This window comes from Mytilus galloprovincialis, chromosome 12 (genome assembly GCF_965363235.1).
Source record: "Mytilus galloprovincialis chromosome 12, xbMytGall1.hap1.1, whole genome shotgun sequence".
NCBI classification, from domain to species: domain Eukaryota; kingdom Metazoa; phylum Mollusca; class Bivalvia; order Mytilida; family Mytilidae; genus Mytilus; species Mytilus galloprovincialis.
Window position 1 is genome coordinate 55,891,090 of NC_134849.1, and position 22,847 is coordinate 55,913,936.

At 31.4% G+C, this 22,847-nt stretch overlaps 1 protein-coding gene across 1 annotated transcript; it reads right to left on the bottom strand.

Annotated features, from left to right (window-relative positions):
* Window positions 1–455: 455 nt before the first annotated feature.
* On the bottom strand, window positions 456–22,813 carry LOC143055134 (uncharacterized). The gene is made up of 3 exons (XM_076228276.1): window positions 22,677–22,813; window positions 11,667–13,244; window positions 456–468 (listed from the first exon to the last, which is right to left on the bottom strand). The coding sequence occupies exons 2-3, from the start codon at window positions 13,229–13,231 to the stop codon at window positions 456–458; spliced, it is 1,578 nt and encodes a 525-aa protein (XP_076084391.1). The 5' UTR covers window positions 13,232–13,244; window positions 22,677–22,813.
* Window positions 22,814–22,847: the final 34 nt, after the last annotated feature.

Sequence of the window (22,847 nt, forward strand, 5' to 3'; positions counted from 1 at the left end):
ATTGTGCTTCATCCGCTTGAAATTAGTCTGTTCAGTGTAGCTTTTGTCATAATGTAAATATATTTTATCCGGAGTACAACTAAGCAAACATTTGTTGATTATATCGAGACATTGCTGAAATTGTTTACAGTTGTAAAATAAAGATGCTAGCAATAACCACGATGAAAATGACGATGAACGTACATTTATCATGAAACAAGATATTAAACTTTTGTAATGTTGATACTACTTTTTATTTCTATCCATCATGTCACAAAGATGAGTTGGTTGTAAAACTTCCATGGCTAATACAGATATAATGTATGTACAGAGCTCCTTATTTACACAACCGTTTACAAGACGTTTGATACTACTGTACATGGACTCTGAATAAAAACATCCAAGCGTAATGTTCAGGTAATAAAAACACGACAATTCCGACGCTGATAGTACCATTTCACGTGAATTAAATGATTCTAATCTATACTTCTGAAAAGAAGAAGATTTAAAAATTAAATTCGATGGGGATTCATAGAAGACCCGTAAAGTGTTTACTAATGCTGTATGCTCTTTGTCAGTAAATCTGTTCTCAAACAAATTGTTTTCTGGAATAAAATAATGAAGACATGTTTAATATTCGACACAGTAAATAAGTCTTCTGATACAATCCAAGAAACATGAACTCATATTCTCTGATTTCCACACTCAACCATAACATAATGGTTTTAAGGAAATAGGAGCATAACAGATTGCCATGTCTCGGTTTGATGAGGTCCGTTAAAATAATTTTCATTAACGCATAACATAATAACTGAGTATGGGAAAAGGAATGAATCAACATTTTCTCGGTGACGGAAAACGATATTCGCCATTCTAAGTCCTCGTTTGGAGAATTTTTACATCCAATAGGAACAAACAAAACTCCGTATTTCACAGCTGTAGTAACTATTGTGTAGGGTGGCCATGCTGTACGTGATCTGTGAATCCATTGTTGAGCTGGTGTGATCCATTTCTTACATCTAACACAGTCTGCATTATCAAATTCCCCGCCTGGTGTCGACACACACGGACCGTGAATAATCATGTAATCTGGTAAGTTTTGTTCCCGAAAGCGTTTGCTTGAGATGTACGTTTCTTCTCCAACAGTCTCACCAATGTCGGGTGCCATATCAGTATCACGATATGATTTGTTATCAAATTTCAATTTTGTAAATCCAGGTTTTGTGTCGTTTGTATCCATAACACAAAGTTATGCACCTGGACCAAAATGGACATCATTTAAACCTTCATACACACGAATAGAATTAAAAAAAACATCTGATCGAAATCACTACCTTTGAGGTCTAAACCTTCTGCTTTACTGCCACTACTTATTAAGGTTACATAAGTAGTAGCAATGTCAATTGCAGTAAATATTTCTCTTTTTGCTCTTACAATTTCCTCAGAACCGACGATGTTACTTAAGTAATTATAGAATTGAAGCGATAGATTCATGTCTTTTAGTTCCATATTTACTACATACCTAAAAAAAACGTAGATTTTCAAATACATACCAGTTATGCAATTATTTGAAGAAATATGTAATCACCCCAGCTATATACATTTGTTTTTGTCAAACCCCGTCTTAATGACAAGCTTTACACAAATTATTCTGACATTAATATCGGAACATTGTGTAGCCATCGTATAACAATTTATTAAGTATTACCACATTTCCTTGAAAAGACCTATTGCTATTGTTCTGATTGCTTTTTTCATTCTGACTTTTTTTACTTTTAAGGTTTGGTTGTTTTGAAAAATGTTGATTAGACATTTGGTATAAGATTTCACCAAAAAAAATATGCTTTTTAAACTGCGACCGCATTCCATGTATGAATAATACCGTTTTTCTTGTTATTTCTTATATTTTGCAACCGAAGAAGATGCCGACAAAAATAGTTTTTCAATTTGCTTGTTATATCTTCAGAGTGTTTTATTTAACCTTGAATGAAGCGGTATAGAAATTATATATTTATAAAATGTATTTCCCCTTCTGTATTTGTTAGAATTGAAATGTATTTATATCTGGCAAACCCTAAGTATTAACAGTCTTTTGATTTGAGTTTTTTTTTTACCTTAGAAAGGAAAATGAGATCAAGGATAAGAAAATCCTATATTATTTTACTTTTATCGTTGTCCATGGAATATCCTATCTACAGGATCTTTGTCAACTGGTCAGTTCCTAATCAATGCTCCATGCTTTTTGAAAAAATATACAACTCGTCAAATAGCTTTTTTTGTTCGTCAAGTTAAATGCACGTTCGTTATTCTAGTGACATCATTGTAACAATTTGATTAGCTTTACAAAGAAATGAAATATATTGCTTGAAGTCAGTTTGCCTTCGTGTGAAGGGTTTTACATCACTTTTAAAAACAATGTTACGATCAACTGATACATGTTTATGGAAAAGCTAGTCAAACGTACTTACGGATTTTTTTTTATCTGAGGTATGACTTGTAGAATATCGTTATAGAATTGAATTATTTATGCCAACAGTGTTTCTTATATAAGTTAAAGGAAATCATAACAGGTTAATCCATGTATGGAAAAATGTATAACCACCAGGAAAATCTATTCATAACTATGACAATTAAATATGTAGGAAAACTGGTCATTAGGTCGTTCCACTTCTCTGTGGAAATACCAAGTGTATACGTTCCGATTTTTATTATATTATAGTCAAATTTATCATGATGTTGATGCGCATTTTAAATTTTATCCTGCTAAACCAAACGAATTTCTTTATAAGAGATCTATCCAGGAAAACTGTTATTATTGTGTGTGTATCTCATTGTGAACAGTAAACATAATAAAGAAGTTTCAGATTGATTTTTAAATTTATGCATTTTAATCGGATCGAAACTTCATACGAGAGCTACTGTTTCTTTTATTTTCGACCTTCGTGATATATAGATGCAAATCATGAACCGTAACTTATAAAGAACCAAGGCCACTTGATTTGAGGTATGTGGTCCACTAAAAAGAAAAAAAAATAAGTCAATTTTCATGGCCTAGGTCATAGTATAAATCTAACACGTCGCTTGTGTTTGCATCTTATAACTCACTGTTAATATGTGTTGTAATGCACTTTTGCTTTATGATTTCTAAATATATTAAAGCAAGTTAACATAGTTTCAGTGTTTTTTTTATTAAACAAATGTATCATAAACTGATGCATCTGTATACATATACTGTAGTAGTTTAGATATATACGCTTATGTCTGATCTACAGATTTGATTTATATAATATCGTGATCTGAATAAATTCTGTCTGACAATAATAATTGATGAGTAATTTCTAAGGAAGTAAATAATAACACGGAAATAACTGTAAAAAAGCCAGTACACGCTAGTTTATTGAAGCCATTTTAATTTTATTAGAAAAACCAACATATCTGTTATTTCTTCCGGGGCCTTGAATATATGTAGAAATAATGTTGGATGCAAATACTTCCTTTGATTTATAATCATATCTCATATATTCTTTTTGAAAATAAAGTCCATAAAAATTTGATAAAAATGTATGAAAATAAATTATGAAAAATTAGCAGCGACACAATTATTCTATACTGTATTGCTATAAAGGTGAAGAGATTTCTTAAAAAGATGACTCTATCTGTTGTGCATTTTGCCCTCACGTTCACTAGGTCACTATTACAAAAGACCATGACGTCATTATAAAAAATCTTTTATATTAGAATTACAAACTGTATTCAAATGTGTATATCCATTTGACATTTTTCACTTGTGATTTAATATTAATATTGAACTGATATTAGGTATTCAATACATTATTAATTGCTAAATTTGTCACCGAAGAAAAAGGCAATTAGTTACAACAAGTTATAGAAGAACAGGCTGTTCATTGTACCTCCTGCTAACTGTAGATGTATTTAATCATTATATAAACAGAACGTTATGACATCAGACGGGTCAATTTTCGAAATCTTGTCTTCCTTGATGCTAATACAAAACATTTGGACATTTGAACAGTACGATATATGATCTCGATGCTGATGAACTTAGTGAAAATAACCACAACGTTACCTGGTCCTGGTCTGAATAGCATTCGAATATTATTTTTCAAAATTGTTTGTTAATTGCTCATAATGCTTTGGTCAATTTTTATCGGACGTATACTTATATTCTATTTTAAGCATTAGAAAAACCAACATATCTGTTATTTCTTTCCGGTTCATGAAATATATGCTTAAGTAATTTGGATGTTAATACTTCCTTCGATTTATAATCATATCTCTTTTTTTTATAATAAAGGCCATAAAAAATTGATAGAAATTGATAAAAAAAAATTATTCTCTACAATATTGCTATAAGAGTATCAAGATTTTCAGACAAAGGTGACTGTGTCTGTTGTAAATGTTGCGGCAAAAATATAGATCAGTCGAGACACCATAGAAACTATTGATTAAGAACAAAGAGTAAAGCTTCGTTTTTACTTCATGAATACAGTCCTCCATTATTAAAAAAAATAAGAAAATAAACGTAAGAACAATCTTGGACATTTTTGACAGAGAAAACGTTTTTCTTGTTAGCCTTATTGATATATGCAGAATATTTTACACAGAACATAATATATTGAAACATGCTGTAGGGATTAATATTTGACAAATTTATATTTTCAAAAATATAATCTATATGATTCATTTGAAAAAAATGAGAGGCTGATATTTATATCTATGAGACACTAACCCACAACTATAAAACAAAAAACAAAAAAACATATAAAAACCATGCTGGTATATATATACATGTACTAGGTCTCAAGTAGAATATCCCACAAGACAAATGAAGTTTAAAAGGTTGACCAACATTTATGTGTCTACCATGCACAATATCAAATTGTGAATTCTCACAGAAATCAGTCATTGTATATGTATTTATGCTATTTCAGACAGTCACGATTAGTTGCCTACAGACAATTTGTATGTTTGATGCTGAAAGGTGAGAGACTCGGAAAGAGTAAGAGAGTGGTTATTCCATCCTGTGTTGTTAGAAAAATCAGAGATGCTTTCCTAGATTATGATGGTGAATATACTGGATTCAAGTTGGCTATTGATGATGTTCTGGACTTCCAGATTTTGGGTATTTTAGTATATTTATTATTAGTACTTATGTTATATATACCTATGAAGTCAACTCAGTGGACCTATCACTTATTTGTTGTCATTAGCGTGGACTCAGGAAATGTATTGAAATCAAATTACTGTAATAGGTGTCTGCAGTATTTGTCTTTTTGTCCATCAGTTTTACTCACTTTTAGCATATCCCAAGCTGGTTTTTTAATTGTTCCACATTTGATATAGTCCCTTTAAATACAGCTTGCTATTAGATACATGTTTTGATAATAATTTAATGTAGTGCGGTGACCTTCATTTATAAATGTGTGCTTCCCCTTTTGTTTCTGGTGGATAGGGGGTAGGGCATTGACCATTCTTATTTTATGTGTGGGTGATGGGAATGTTCAGGATCAGAAATGTTTTTTGGGAAACTCAAGGACAAATTCATTTCCCCCTTAATCATCAATGGAAACACTCCTGTTCATTAAACTGTTATTCAAGAAATATGAAATAATAGAAAAAAAAAAAAAAAAAACTTTCCAAAAGATGAATGGTTAATTCTAAATTGTCTCGTTTCGCTGGACTTTAACATTTAGTAAAACATATTACCGAACTTTATACGGTACATGAAATTTTGAAAATGGATTGATAACAGTGTTTTTTATGTGATGAATATGAATTGTGCTATGTACTAGACCACCAATGAAAGCTGGATTTTATATGAATAGTATATTGTATTAAAACTACATTTTACATTGTCAGTTATATTTTTGTAAAAATATGCTTTGAACTAGACCACAACGGTCAGCTCGATTTGTATATGAACATTGTTTTGTACTATATGTGTAAGACCATCACTGTCTGCTGGATTGTTTTGTAGGAATAGTGCTTAGTACTAGACCACCAATGTCAGCTAGATTCTTATCTATAATGTAAATATTATGGTAAAAAAATAAGTCTTCAAGAAACAAAGTGGCCTTCCTAAGACATCTTTTCCATTATACTGTAAGTTCAGAATTATTTATTATTGCCACAATAATCAACTGAAATGAATTGCACAAAAAACAACTTGCGATATGTTAGTTAATAGCATTATTTGTAATCTAAGTGATTACAATTGCATTTGTTCATTGTTTAGTATTCAGATTCAAAGCTACTAAACTGTTCTGTAGAATGACAAACTTGCTAATTGGTAGTAGCAGCTACACCTTATTCTTTTAACAGTATAACACAGCAAAAGAGGGGTGAAATATACCAGAGGGACAGTCGAACGCATTAATAAAAAATAAACTGACAACGCCATGGGTAAGAAACCAAAAGACAAACAGACAAATAACAGTTCAAAAGACACAACATAGAAAACTAAAGACTAAGCAACAAGAACCCTACCAAAATCTGGGGGTGATCTTCGATGCTTCGGAAGGGTAATCAACATCAACTTGACAAGTCTAACAAATATAAAATTGAATTGTACAAATGAAACACACACAGCTCCACCTGACAAGGACTAAGTATGTCCTGCACCAATAAAGACAATGATGCCAAACTTGCACTATCAATTTTAATGTTCAGTGAACCATACAAAAGTGCTTAAAACCATAATATGGCATGCAAAATACATTTTTGCAGACCACATAATAAGGACAGACGAACGGACCCACAGACCAAAATACATAATGCCCCTCTACTATTGTAGGCGGGACATGAACAGTTTACCGCAGAGTGTAGTGGTTCCAACTATCATACAATAATTTCTATGTTCAGTGAATCTTGAAAATGGAATCAAAGAACTACTACATGTACTAGGCTCCAATATTTTTGTTTATGAAATTTATAAATTTAGGAGAGTAACCAGTCAGATATTCTAAGTGCAAACATATCATCCTACCAGAACACATTATTGAGTTGTCAAGTCTTTGCCCTTTATAGTAATATTTTTTTCACCATGCCCAGGTAAAATAAACAGCCGTGCCATGAAATCGAAATGGAGCTTATGTCAATAGATACATGAATAAAAAAATCATCAAAGTGTCATGAGATTTGCCGAAAGCGTTTTGAGTTATTGTCTCAAAACTGGAAATACCCCCCTTTTTAATTACTAAAACCTCATAACTCAAAAACGTAAAATGTAAATCTATAAAAATCAAAAGGAAGCTACATGTAACACCAATACATATAAACTAATTACCAAAGTTTCATGATATTTGAGTATATGTATATATATTTACATACTAGTATGCGAATAGAAAAACATCAATAATTTCGCTACTAAATACAATTAACATCAATGCACCGTAGTACCAATAGTACTTATCTAAATATAGTTCACTTATATAACTACAAAAATGTATGTTTGAGTTTAATACTATCGTAATTAGAATATTAATATATCTGACAATAATAGTTGATGAGTAATGTGCAAGGAAGATAATAATATCAAGGAAATAACTATAGAAAAAAGCCAGGATACACTAATGTATTGAAGCCATTAAAACTTTATTTTAACATTAGAAAAAAACTACTGATTTGTTATTTCTTTCCGCTGCACGCGGACTTAAATTTTAATGCAATTACTTCTTTTGATTCATAATCATATCTGGGAAATGTATTTAAATGTAAGTCCATAAAAATTTGATAAAAAATTATAGAAATTTTATGAAAAAGGTTTATAGAAGAATTACAAGTAACAGTATCGCTATGAAAGTGATAAATAATTTCACACAACGATGAATGTATATGTTCTGTATGTGGCCTTCATGTTTACCAGGTCACTCTTACAAAAAACCACGATGGCCAAATTTAATATTAGAATAATACTGTATTCAAATGTGTATTGAATTGTGATTTAACTAATCGTTAGCACTGAGTACGTTCTACAAAGTCTGACTGGTAGATGCAATTTCCTGAATATTCCATATGCAGGTTCAGTTGGTATAGTGTTACTAAGGTGGGGAAATGATATTTTCATAAATAATTTCACAGTCATAGATTGTAGTACTGATACTACCGCTTTTATAAAGTTCAAGTGATTGCTCGAAAAGCTGAAGAAGATATGTTTTTCTACTAAAGAACTATGCAATATCATAACAGTTATTCTATTATAATAATAATCGAATATTACTCAACAATTTGAAGAACAATTGTATTGACAAGGCTCAGTTTTAGTGCTGCCTCACCGACTAAAGTAGTTAACTTGTTATTACCTACGTGTTGTTATTCTTTAGGAGTGTTGTTTTTGCTGTTCATTCAACATTTGAATATCATTTTTATACAACCTACGAATTGTATTTTTTCTTCTTGCGAATACAAATTATATATGGGTTTCTGAAGATTTTAATGATAAGTGTAATAATAGTAAAACTAATTAAGTGCGCATTAGAAATAATACCGCAAATGGCGACGCCGTTTCGTTGGGTGTTGTGTTGGTTCAGATGTTATCTTATATACTAAAAACATGCACACCTCCTATTCAAACAGGTCAAATACAGCATGCCTCCTCAACATAGAAAAGTTTTTAAAATTCCATTGATATATTTTATTTCATTTTGGTTCAGATTTATTTTTCCATGTTTATTTTTTTTTTAAACAAAGACGAAATATACTAAAAATGATAGTAGTGATAAAAACTTTTTCGATGACATTGACATCTTTAAAATTGTTCTAAAATTTTTAAAGAAGAATATTGATACGCTGTTGTAACAAAATGCTACAATACTTAATCAATAACATTACCGGTGTCACTTTTCGTGCACACAATAAGCATTTCTACTAGATATGTATCTAAAGTTATGCTCCTTTAAAAAAAAAATATAAATCCGAATACCAAAGTCAAAGAGCAGATAAAGAAAAATCAAACAAAGCTTTAATCTGGATAAGGAATCAGAGTTTTTCATGAACGCTGATTCCAAAAATATATGGTGTTTAAGCAATTGCATGGATATAAGGAAATAATGAAAAATTCTACTTCCGGTATTATTTGATAGTTAACTTGACATTGATTCCAAAAATATATGGTTCGATATAATTGTACATTGCTTGCTTGTTTGACTGATATACAAATTAAACCCACGGGAAAGGATCTCTTTGAACAAGCGAAACGAAATTATTACAAGGTATCTTGAAGCCGGTATCAAAAAGAAGGATTGATATGTTGATGGATTATTTTGCTGATTAGTTAGTTGGTTGGTCGGTTAGTTTTTTGATTGATTGATAGATTGAACGTTTGCATGGCACTCACGGATTTAACGTTCATATTCTGACCGGGCTGTGTACTTATAAACCCCTCACTCCCAAACGAACAGGCTCAGGATTTCCTAATAAATAAAAGTCCTTACATCATCTTCTCCATTTTTTTTTCATTTTCTATGTTTGCTACTTGAACTCATAGTTCATAGTTTATTTATGTGTTGTGTGTGCATTTTGTTTCAACATGTAGGTTAAAATCGAGTTTTCTGTATGTTTTGAAATCACGTGACGCTTGAATATGTATGTCTGGATTTTTATTTCAGAAGTTTTTTCAAAAGACGGATTGCATTTTGACAGTTAAATGTACGGACTGAACTTCAAGGCGACATGGAATTCCTCAAAAAAAAGGGGAGGGGCGATGTTGATGGACTTTGGTTAATATATTAAGATCAGATGATTGTATACGTCCTGAAAGCTGCAAAGTTTGTAGCTATATTTAGTTATTTTTTTTTCATTTAACCGTTTTAGTGAAATGTAAATCGCTTCGAACCAAATTAAACAAAAATACCTGAGGATGTTACTAACAATTAACAAAAACAAATAGTCGAAATTTTTTTTTGTAACGAAGGAGATGCATTAATTTGATACACAGTGAATGGGGAGAAAACTCTTACAAAGAAAATTGTTCGGCCTAAAATTAGAATAATAAAAAGCACATAAACTGTATGATACTTTATAAAAAAAAATATCTTAGCGACATATGGCGAAACAAATATTTTACGCGAGAACAAAATTTGTCGGAAGAAAAAAAATAATGATAAAATAATGATAAGGACAAATACAATAGGTCTTTTCATAGAAAAGTGGAAAGAACAAATAATCAGAACCATATCAATAGGTCTTTCAACGGAAAATTGGAAAAACCTAAGAATCAGAAATAAATAAAGGCAACAGTAGTATACCGCTGTTCAAAACTCATAAATCCATGGACAAAAAACAAAATCAAGTGGCCTTGGTTCTTTATAAGTTACGGTTCATGATTTGCATCTATATATCACGAAGGTCGAAAATAAAAGAAACAGTAGCTCTCGTATGAAGTTTCGATCCGATTAAAATGCATAAATTTAAAAATCAATCTGAAACTTCTTAATTATGTTTACTGTTCACAATGAGATACTCACACAATAATAACAGTTTTCCTGGATAGATCTCTTATAAAGAAATTAGTTTGGTTTAGCAGGATAAAATTTAAAATGCGCATCAACATCATGATAAATTTGACTATAATATAATAAAAATCGGAACGTATACACTTGGTATTTCCACAGAGAAGTGGAACGACCTAATGACCAGTTTTCCTACATATTTAATTGTCATAGTTATGAATAGATTTTCCTGGTGGTTATACATTTTTCCATACATGGATTAACCTGTTATGATTTCCTTTAACTTATATAAGAAACACTGTTGGCATAAATAATTCAATTCTATAACGATATTCTACAAGTCATACCTCAGATAAAAAAAAATCCGTAAGTACGTTTGACTAGCCTTTCCATAAACATGTATCAGTTGATCGTAACATTGTTTTTAAAAGTGATGTAAATAAAGGCAACAGTAGTATACCGCTGTTCAAAACTCATAAATCCATGGACAAAAAACAAAATCGGGGTAACAAACCAAAACCGAGCGAAACGCATTAAATATAAGAGGAGAACAACGACACAACATCGAAACGCAACACACACAGAAATAGACCAATCATCAGACAAAACACCACGAGAATAACAAATGTAACATGAAAACCAAATACATGAATTTGGGATAGACAAGTACCGTGCCACGTCTTATCTCAATATCTCAAAAATAAGAGAAAACACAAACGACTCAACGTTAAAATGCAACACAAAGAGATTTTGAACAAATTCAATAGGTCTTTTCACGGAAAAGTGGAAAGACCTAATTCAGTAAGTGACAACAAATATTAAGAATGACACTGCTAAATATTTCAACATACAAACACACTCATTGTTCCCATATTGATTTCTTAAAAGCAAAATGTATCCATGTTAATTAAATAGGGTTCACACTAAAGCTGTGTATCAATGAAATAGTCACTCGCAACTTATTTGTATCCTTTTAATGATTTCACCAAAAGAAAAATTGTATTAACTTGTTCAGAATAATACTCACTGGGAAAAATAAAGTATCGCTCTTGCATTGTTAGTTCGAGATTATGCAGCGCGTTTTGAGTTCCTCTGTTATCACCAAGCTGATACAAGCAAAGAAATTGTAGAAGATAAGAGTACACACCAGGAGGAATATGCAAACTATTGCCGGATTGTAAAGACATAAGTTCGTTTGGTAATAAATAAAACGGATACTGAAAATATATATGTTCAATTATCAAATATTTAAACGTATGCATTAATCCCAATGTTTGCTTCATCTGCTTAAAAACAGTCTGTTCAGCCAAACTGTTTGCTAAATGTACATATATCCTATCCGGGTTACAACTGAATAATAAATAGTTGATTATATAGAGACATTCCCGAAATCGTTTACATTTGTAAAACAAAGATGATAACAATAACCAAGGAGTTATTGAATCTGACTGTAAATTTATATTAATATGACCAAATAATCTCTTGTATTGTTTGTAAAAAGACTTGTTCTTGTCTGCCATGTTACAAAAATCTGAAGGTTGTACATATTCCATTGAACATACACTTATTATGTACGCACACATGTCCTTTCTAAAAATATTATCATAGCCATTTCGAAAACGTTTAAATTGACTGTACATTGAACGGTTATCCTTTACTCTTATATAAGGAAAACATGATAATTCCGAAGCTGATAGTTCCATCAAATGCGAATTAATTGATTGTAGTTTGTAATTCAGAAAAGTGTCCGTATGGAATACAGAAGTCCATGGTGATCCATAAACAAATCGTAGTGTATCCAGTAATGCCTTATGTTCTTTGTCAGTAAATCTGTCTTCAAACAGATTGTTTTCTGGAATAAAATAATGAAGACATGTTTTATATTCAACACAGTAAATAAGTCTTCTTATACAATCCACAAAACAAGAAATCATATTCTCAGGTTTCCATTCTGATGGATTGATTTCCTCACTTAGCCAGAACATTATTATTTTAAGAAAATAGGAACAAAGAAGATCACTATGTCTCGGTTTGATGATGTCCTTTAAGATAATTTTCATTAACGCATAACATAATAACTGAGTATGGGAAAAGGAATGAACCAACAACTTTTCTGTTATGGAAAATGATATACGCCATTCTAAGTCCTCGTTTGGAGAGTTTTTACAGCCAATAGGAACAAATAAAACTCCGTATTGTACTGCTGATATTACTAGTGTGTTATCTGGCCATACTGTACGTGATCTGTGAATCCATTGTTGAGCTGATGATATCCATTCTTTACACCATAAACATTGTGCATAATCAATTTCCCCACCCGCTGTAGACTGACATGGACCATGAATTACCATATCATCAGATAAGTCTTTTTCTCGAAATCGTTTGCTTGAGATATACTTTTCTTCTCCCACAGTCTCAAACCAGTCTTGTATCATATCAAACTCATAGTCAAACTCAATAGCTAGCTTCAATTTTGTAAATCCAGATTTTGTGTCGTTTGTTTCCATGACTAATGGAACTTTATCTGGATCAGACTGGACACAATTCAATATTTCATACACACGAATAAAGTTTGGATAAATCATCTGATCGAAATCACTACCTTTGAGGTATAAACCTTCTGCTTTACTGCCACTACTTATGAATGTTATGAAAGAATCATTGTTAACAATTTCGATCGCGGAAAATATCTCTCTTCTTGTCCTTACAACTTCCTCAGAACCGACGATGTTACATAAGTAATCATAAAATTGAAGTGATAGATTCTTGTCTTCTGAATTCATATTCTCAACATATCTAGAAAACAAATATAAAAAGAGATTTTTAAATTCTAGTTATTCACTAAATATAATAAATAATAAATCAATGGTAGAATAATGTTTTGTTTTGCTAGGACTTGTCAGAACATGCTTGAATATGTTTAATATGTACTCAACATTCTTACTGTTGTAGTCATTGTCGTATCACTGATGTTAAACTTACGATTGTGTTATATATAGAAAAAAAATAGTTACATACATTTTAATCAATGATAAAATTAATGGAGGCGTTAAAGGAATACATCATCAACATTCTGTTTATTTTTGTTATATAAAAATGACTACACATACTGTTCAGTGTTTTCTCAATAATTTTTTAAATTTACAATATTGTGTTTTGCGGTTTACATACGGCAAGATTTTGTTGCAATGTGGACTCAATAGGCAAAAAACAATGAACATTTTCACCAGATCATGCAAGGTGCATAGAAAAAAGTCCAGAAAACTAATATATATCAAATGATATTTTTACGACTTTAATGCGATACATCGGAACTCACACGACACAGAGAAGATTATAATCCGACTAGACACAATCCGCTGACCCCCCTTTCCCCTATATAACGGGACGCACCTAACCGTCGGAATACTTAATCAACCTCTCCGAACCAATTGTTATTCGCAGGTATCTAGTACGAACGTATACGACTTCATTAAGACAATTTTAGGACATACAATATCAATGAAAAATATTTATCCGGCTTTTAATTGTTTTGTCTGAATGCTGTTTGTTCGCAAACGGGAGCCATAATCAGCACTGTGTGAACGCCGCATTAGTTGAGTTATAATTCATGATATCAATTAACAAAAAAACATAATAGAGATAGGAAGATGTGTTGTGGGTGCCAATCAGACAACTCTTCATCCAAACAACAATTTAAAAAAAAGTAAACCATTATAGGTCAATGTACGGCCTTCAACACAGAGCCTTGGCTCACACCGAACAACAAGCTATAAAGGGCCCCAAAATTATAAGTGTAAACCCATTCAAACGGGAAAACCAACGGTCTAATGTTCACTATACATATTTAATACATAAAGCTTTAGTTTTTTTTTTAGAAGATACATGATTTATATAAGGAAGTCAGATTTATTTGCATTTGATATTTCATGCTTAGAGAGAAAATACGTATTCTCTAATGACAACAGTTACATTTGTGTGTTATCTTGTGTTACTGTGTATCATTCATATAGTGTTTGATAATATAATAAGTCGTTGGTCTACTAATGAACAACTTCAGATCTATAGACGGTTACCAAAATTATAAGGTGTTGAGGATTTTATAGGATTTTCAAATTTATCTTTTCAAACTTTATGCAATAAGATAACGAAAAGAAAAGTAGGGGTTAGCCGGAGAAAAAGAGTATTTCGAATATCTGGCAAAATTAAAAAACCAGAGGAGCGACCATTCTCAACAAAGTAATTAAATTAGGTATTGACATGCCAGCTCTTGAACTCAATGAAACTGATTTAAAGATAATGTCTTCATTATATGAGAACCAAAAACAGCCAGTCTTGTTTTGGGTATAGTTTCGTATCATCATAAGATATATGAGAAGAACATAACCCGTATCATGCCAACAAGTGGTTTTATGATAAATTTAAGGCAACAGAAAAACAAAAAAACAAACCAAAACTGGGGGAATGTATGTTTCATTATAAGAAACATCAGATAAAAAATCACTACCTTTGAGATCTAAACCTTCTGCTTTTCTACCACTACCTATGGAGGTTGCATAAATGTTATTTAGAATAATATCCATCGCAGTAAATATCTCTCTTCTTGTCCTTACAACTTCATCAGAACCGACGATCGATGTTACATAAGTAATTGTAAATTTGAGAGATTCTTGTACTCTAAATTCATGTTTGCAACATAGCTAGTTATACACCGTTTGGAAAGTTTATTTTATCAACTCTTGTATCAAAACGTTATAGGCTCATTAGAACATGCATTTATATGTAGCCATTGTCATTTCGTGGATTTTTAACTAATGATTTCGTTATGTATATATATATATATATATATATATTTTAACATCAGAATCTGACTGACGAAGGATATCTGTTATCCGAAATATTTATAAATAATTACATTTATAGTTACTTTTTTTTGTATTTGGAGTTGTTGTGTACACTTTTTTAGGCGTTTATATATATATATACAACTCCTCTAAACATCAATCCAACAATGTTAAATCTGTAAATTTGCTTTCGCAAATTTTGGGTTCTTCCCTCGTCGGGATTCGAACTCATGCTTCTGTGATATCGTGACACCAAATTGCCTGCACTGCAGCCGTCCCGCTAGACCACACGACCACCTGGGTTCTACAAAAAATAAAGCTTTCAGTGGCCGTGTGTTACCTTTCCTCTTCAGTTTTAATCTAGCGGCGTACTACAGTACATGATATATAAGGCATGAAGATGTTATTGTTACAGATCAGCTAAATTATCTATAGTAAAGGATCCTACAAATTAATGTAATATACAGTCACATTTTGGCGTTAATATTGAGTCATTGATAAGGTCTTTGCATCGGAACTAAACACATTTATTCTAAAAACAGTTGTTGGCATGACACGGGTTATGTTCTTCTCATATATGTTATGATGGTATGATACTAAACCCCTAACGGGAAGGATTGTGCCTGATGTTCATATGATGAAATCATAATCTTTCAGTCAGTTTAGTTGAAGTCTGGAGCTGGCATGTCAGTTAACTGCTAGTAGTCTGTTGTTATTTATGTATTATTGTCATTTTGTTTATTTTCTTTTGTTACATCTTCTGACATCAGACTCGGATTTCTCTTGAACTGAATTTTAATGTGCGTATTGTTATGCGTTTACTTTACTACATTGGTTAGAGGTATAGGGGGAGGGTTGAGATTTCACAAACATGTTAAACCCCGCCGCATTTTTGCGCCTGTCCCAAGTCAGGAGCCTCTGGCCTTTGTTAGTCTTGTATTATTTTAATTTTAGTTTCTTGTGTACAATTTGGAAATTAGTATGGCGTTCATTATCACTGGACTAGTATATATTTGTTTAGGGGCCAGCTGAAGGACGCCTCCGGGTGCGGGAATTTCTCGCTACATTGAAGACCTGTTGGTGACCCTCTGCTGTTGTTTTTTATTTGGGCGGGTTGTTGTCTCTTTGACACATTCCCCATTTCCATTCTCAATTTTACAGAAAATAATTATATTTATAAGTACGTCTGAGTCAGTGACAACTCTACAACAGTTATATTTATAAGTACGTCTGAGTCAGTGACCAAATTTGCGAAAGCAAATTTACAGATCTAACATTGTTGGGTTGATGTTTAGACGAGTTGTATATACATTATGTACACAGCCATGTATCACCCTCATTGATGGCGATCCGATGGATACATCTGTTGTAGAGTTGTCACTGACTCAGATGTACTTATATAAATATTTGTATTAACCATGTATCTCTATCACTCTGAGATCCAGTGCGCATATATATTGTATGGTTTGTCACTTGTTTAGACTTGTTTGTATGATATACTTATTTCTAGTGACTGTATAATGAAATGCATCATGATCCCATATGATTTATAAAAATTGTTGAGTTAGATTACTGACAAATGAAAAATACACTGTGTATAAAAATAATAATATAACATCTACACACGCTTAAAAAGCACGTGTCTCATGTCTATCTCTAGATTAGCCTTCCTTGACAAGGTAACACTACGACTATTGAAGTTGTATTTTTATATAGCGGATGTGGTCGAGTGGTCTAGAGCGCTGGACATGAGGCTAAGCGATTGGTGCTGTAGTGTATCAAAGGTGTGAGTTCGAATCCCGCTGAGGGACGAACAAAAAATTGTCAGCAGAAAATCTAACTCTAACACTGTTTGGAGTAATTTTCAGACTTATATATATATATATAAATATGTAATTATTATTAGATGTAACGCGTCTTCTGATTGGCTGACGTCATTTAGTTTATCAGCTTATAGACACAATTTAGTCATGTTATTGAGACGTCATCAACGTTTTTTTCATGATTTTCTCCGGTTTTAAATTGAATTAAGAAATAAATTATAAGAAATATCTGTCATATTTTATCTGTCTATTCGAAATAACACTTTAAAATAGCCCACTACGCGGGTTACTTAGTGTGCACCACATTTTTTATGTTATTTCTTCATAGACAGAAACAAACATTTCTTAAATAGAAAAACAATACTTACAAAAAGTTTACGGTTGGAAAATACAATTGATGAGAGAATGAATGGACTTAAATTCTGTTTATCTGAATTGTGAACTAAAATGGTTACATATACTTGATATAGTTCACTAATTTGAGTTCTATCTTGCAATGTTTACATTGACGTTTATAATAAAAAAATTTGGTATTCATTGTACATAGCTGTCTTGAATATTCAAACATTTGTAATGATAATGATACCTTAACATCGTACTATTACGTAAACAACTAATAACTGGTCAGCAAAATAAAGTACAGACAGGTAATATGTGTAGTGTTTATTTCCGGGCCACCTGAGATCAAAATCAAATCTGATCAACATTAACATTAGTTAATTCACTTTGTTTAGAGTTTGTTAGGTGATAAACTTATATTATATATATGTGTAGGAATATTATAGCTGTGTATATTCTTACTAATCGTATTCGTCTAGAAAGAGTCAAATGTTCAAGGTTAGACTGAAACCGGCAGATATAAAGTAGTTATGCTTAGAATATCTGACACAAAAGGTAGATGCAATCAAATGATTATGTGTACTTATTGACACTAAAGAATTAAAAGTGTATCCTTTGTATGAGGTCGGATACGAGTCTATATCTACCTATAGCAGTTTATCGACCTTGGATAATTCATACTGGTTGATATATCAATGCATACATCTCATTCTAAGGCTATAGTTATACCGTATTTTGGCATTCAAACAAGATTTTATAAGTTCAGAAAAAAACAACGAAAAATAGGATAAATACAGCGGAATTTTTTTATGAAATTTAACTTGTCAATGATAAAGCTATGAAAAGTCAAGAGATAATATTTTCCCGCTAAAATTTCAATGGTCAATATCTAGAAAACTGGCACATTGACCTATATATTTGTTTTGCTCTCTTGATTCCTTTAGTTATCCCCTATCAATATAAACTAGCTTTTTGAAAAGTTAATTATTTTGAAACTGAGAAGCGAACTCCCTTAAGTTTTTTTTTGGAGTTTGTTCTTTCATTTTTTCTAAATGAAATCACATACTTTTAAATGCAAAGTACTATAGCCAGCTGTATTTTTGTTAGCAATTATTGTCTTAAATAGCGCTTTTAATTTATTTATGAGAAAACTGTTTTTGTGCTATACGAGCACGATTTTTTTCACAGATTTAACTTCTGCGGTTTTTTTAGGGCTCAACATTTTGTATACTCTTTGTTGTAGGGTTTGCTCATTTTACTACAAACAAAAGTCATGATCATTTGATAAACCTTTATCTTTTTATTACAGTCCTAATTTCACCAATGAAACTCTACATTTATTTTTGCCTTAGTATTATGTTACTTTGTAAAGTCTACAATGACTGTCCGATTACAATAAGACACGCAATAATGTGAAATATGAAAACTTATTTGGCCTTCAATGTCTCAAACTTTTTGTAATGTGAGTAACTATTTTGTTCAGTTAGATTTCGATTTTGAGATTGTTTTTGCAAACTACCATAATAGAGGTCGGTCATTTACAAACGCACCAACCGTTTCGTATACGTTGACGTTTCCGCATCTGCAGATATTTCGAAAAAATATTATGTGATCCCGAGCTTATCAATACTTAAGACCATGCTTCATTCATAAAATAAACTAATTGGAATCTCTTCGAAACATTCAAACATACTGTTTCAATATTTATGAAAGTGGCGTTTTGTCAAAAAAAAAAATAAGGGGTTCTATCAACTACTTTTAAATTTCGTTAAAAAGGAGCCAATATAGTGCAGGTACACGAATATTGTACACAATCCTTAACAATCTAGTTAAAAAAATATTTCAAGATGATACACGAATAAACACAAACAAATCAAATGTACTACTTATATACATGTAAGGAACTTTGAATATTGTTCATTTGCGATGTTATCAGAAGAGGTAATAGAAACACCAGTTGTCTTCAGATATTATATAAATACATGTACATTTAATAAAACAGTATACTGGGTATCAATCTATTTGTCAACTAACAATTTGGTTCTACGTGTCTGAGCACAACTTCATACACCAACAAACGATTTTACCGTATTCACTCCTATCATGCCTATAAACTGTTTCAACTATCTGGAATATCTTGAAAAGTCGGGTTACATATTCCACAAAAACTCGAAATTTCCTGATTGTTTTGTAAATTTCTGCATTAGAAATTAATCAGTCGCCCATTTGCATTATTAAAAGTACATAAAATTAAATTTTCGGGATCACATACTGTTTTTTTGGTATATCTGCAGATGCGGATACGTCAACGTATATGATACGGTTGATACGTCTTTAAATGACCGACCTCTAATAGAACATAAATACATTACCGTAAATTGGGAAATTTTGGCGTCGTGATATTTTGGCGGTATTCACTCAAAAGGCATGTGTTTTATTTTGTTGTGTTTAATTTTGGTAATTTGCCGAATTGATGTATTTAATTCTGGGACAATTAGAGCGTGCAAGCTCATTCATATTTGCCCTTTTTAACTCGTTTATGTTAATTAGTAAATATCAATCACCTCCACAAACTAAAAACACGACAAAGTTAACTAAATGAAGGAATCGGTTCCGAATGCAATTGCAAATAATTCCGTATCTCGGGGTTGAACGCTTCAAGAAAGTGATTTTAAAACATTATTTTTTTTTTAAAACAAATCATATGAAATAAATTTTAATAATTTTCTCTATTGCAACTACGTGTTAATGATAATCGATCAAAGATTTAGCTTTTAATCATTATGCCTCTGGCATTTCATGTTAATTAATTGAAGATAAAGGATAACAAGGAGTTTTTATATTCTTATTTCCAACAACGGTGTCTAATCAGCAGTAGCCTGGCATATTTATGACATACAAGAATACATATTCATAATGTGGTTTCTTTACAATTTCATAAAATTGACGATTAGATAAAAATTATATATAGTGTCGGTATTTATTTTTCAGATTTGGCTATGTATAGAATTATTAGAAATTTAAGGAAGATATAATAACATAAGATATTTCCCCCAACTATTACCATTATCGTCGTAGCGGTCCTCGATTTTGGCGTTTCAATATTTAGTGTTTGTTTTATTTTTGTGTGTTTAATTTTGACACTTCCATCGTAGACACCAAATAAAACAAAATAAAACTACAACTAAAATAACCCAATTTACGGTATAACCCTATATGAAAGCACTTGACATAATTTTCCATACTTGTATTGCAATGCTATAATTTGGCAAAGTGTTGCAACCTGTAACGTAAAGACGTTACAGCCGATTGTATTGAATGTGTTGGCAAATGTAGTATCCTTTGTTAGCTTGCTTGCATTATTAAGTTAGTTTAACTATCCTCCTTTAAGAGTAGATTAGTCCGACAGATAACCAGTCAATATGTATGTAGGCAGTAGGCAACTACTACAGGAGGGTAGTATACCTTACCTAATAATGACTTCACGGTTTAGCCATCAAGCAAGCTAACCAAGAATATTACCTTTGTCTTCACACTCAATGCAATCAGCTGTAATGAAAATGTGGAGTTTGTGAGACCAGGCCCAATCAGCCAGTCGGTAGCAGCCAGTTTTCAAATATTTGTATAAACACAAATGTTGCATAAGACTCAAACGAACTTCAAATGTTTTTATTAATATATAACCACTATATCATCAGTGTTTAATATATAATTAAGTAGTCAAAGACACAATTCAATTCAATGAAATTTCATTTCTGGTTCATTAGTTATATAAAGGCAATAGTAATCGCTTTCAATATATTACACTTTCACCTAGTGCAGATAAAAGTATTGCCGCAGACTTTTTTGTTTTATTACCCCTCCTGTTAGGGTTGGGTAGGATATCCGACCTCAACTTCAGACTTACTTTAGAAAAAAAAACATAAACAGAACAACACCCTGGATTTTTTCTACTGTAGACCTCATCTACTTATCAGCTTCCCTTGGGACATAGTGCGGACTATTTTTTATTACATTTTCGGTAAGGATGGGGTTGGATGTCCGACCCCAACTTTGGAACTATCTTTCAAAAAAAAAAAAATACGCCGAACAGCAACCTTGATTTTGTGTCTCCAGTAGACAGCAGCTATCCATCTCCACTTAAGGTAGATTCATGGTATACCGCCATCTTGGATTGAACAATCACAGTAAAAAATCGGTCTAGTTATTTGCCTAAATCTGCAAATTTGGAGACAGATTTGCAATGTGATGGTTAGACTGTTTAATAATATAAAGAAAACTTGGCAATTTATTGTATAATCCAAAATAATTAAACAAATATCATTTTATTTTGCTTTTTGAATCATTTTTTTCAAATGAGCCATTTAAGGGAAGATAACTCTTTTAGTAAAAAAATTATACTGGACAGATAGGGATTTTTTTTCTTTTTACTTGTAGCAAGAAAACAAGTTCGGTGACACCATTTTTTCTTTTTATTTTCTTAAAACATATTACAAAACCTATCTTTTCACAATTTATTTCATAATTCTATCTCATAGATTATTTTTTATGCACACAATTGTGTTTTTCCATTAACAATCTAACCAAATTTAGGCAATTTTCAACGACTCATAGCTTGAAAAATAGTACGGTGACCCCTACTTTTTATTATATTTTTGAAAAGAGCATATTAAAATCTTCATTCTGGCTAAGTATAAGAAAATTCTGTCTCAAAAAAGATTTACTTATGATCTACCTTAAAAAGAAACAGTATCATAACCAATAAAAATCTCCCAAAGACAAACTAACGTTCATTAAGGTAACTAGTATGATGGTCTGGATGCGAGGTTCTTATTCTTTGATATTTTTTTGCTCTATTCTTTATACATATTTGATATGAACCATCGGTTGAGTCGAGTATATTTAACATTCCTCTATTATATATGTAAAAATAGTGTAAATTGACCTGATGTCTCGAAGTTGGAAAGGAAGAACTTTGAAAAATGCAAACCTCATGATAAAAATTCAATTATATTTGTAACATTTTCATTTTCAAAGAAAGATTAAAGCTGATTTAACATAGTAGTTTGTAAATCAGATAAAATGGCAGGTTTTGGTTAAAGTGAGTTTATTTTTGGCAATGATTTTAACTTTCGTGTTTTATATAAAATGAATACTCAACTGATAAATATTTATGATAAAATTGAGAATGGAAATGGAACATACTAAAGTCATGTACTTACGCAAATTTCTGATCTTTGGTACGATTTGTATACTATGTTGATAACAAATAATTATTTATGCCAATTTCAGTTATAATTTGGGTAAACAAAATGGTAGCAGTTGAACAGGAAGTAAAATATGTAACAAAACGGACAATCTATTTATACTGATGACATTTAAATATGTTGATA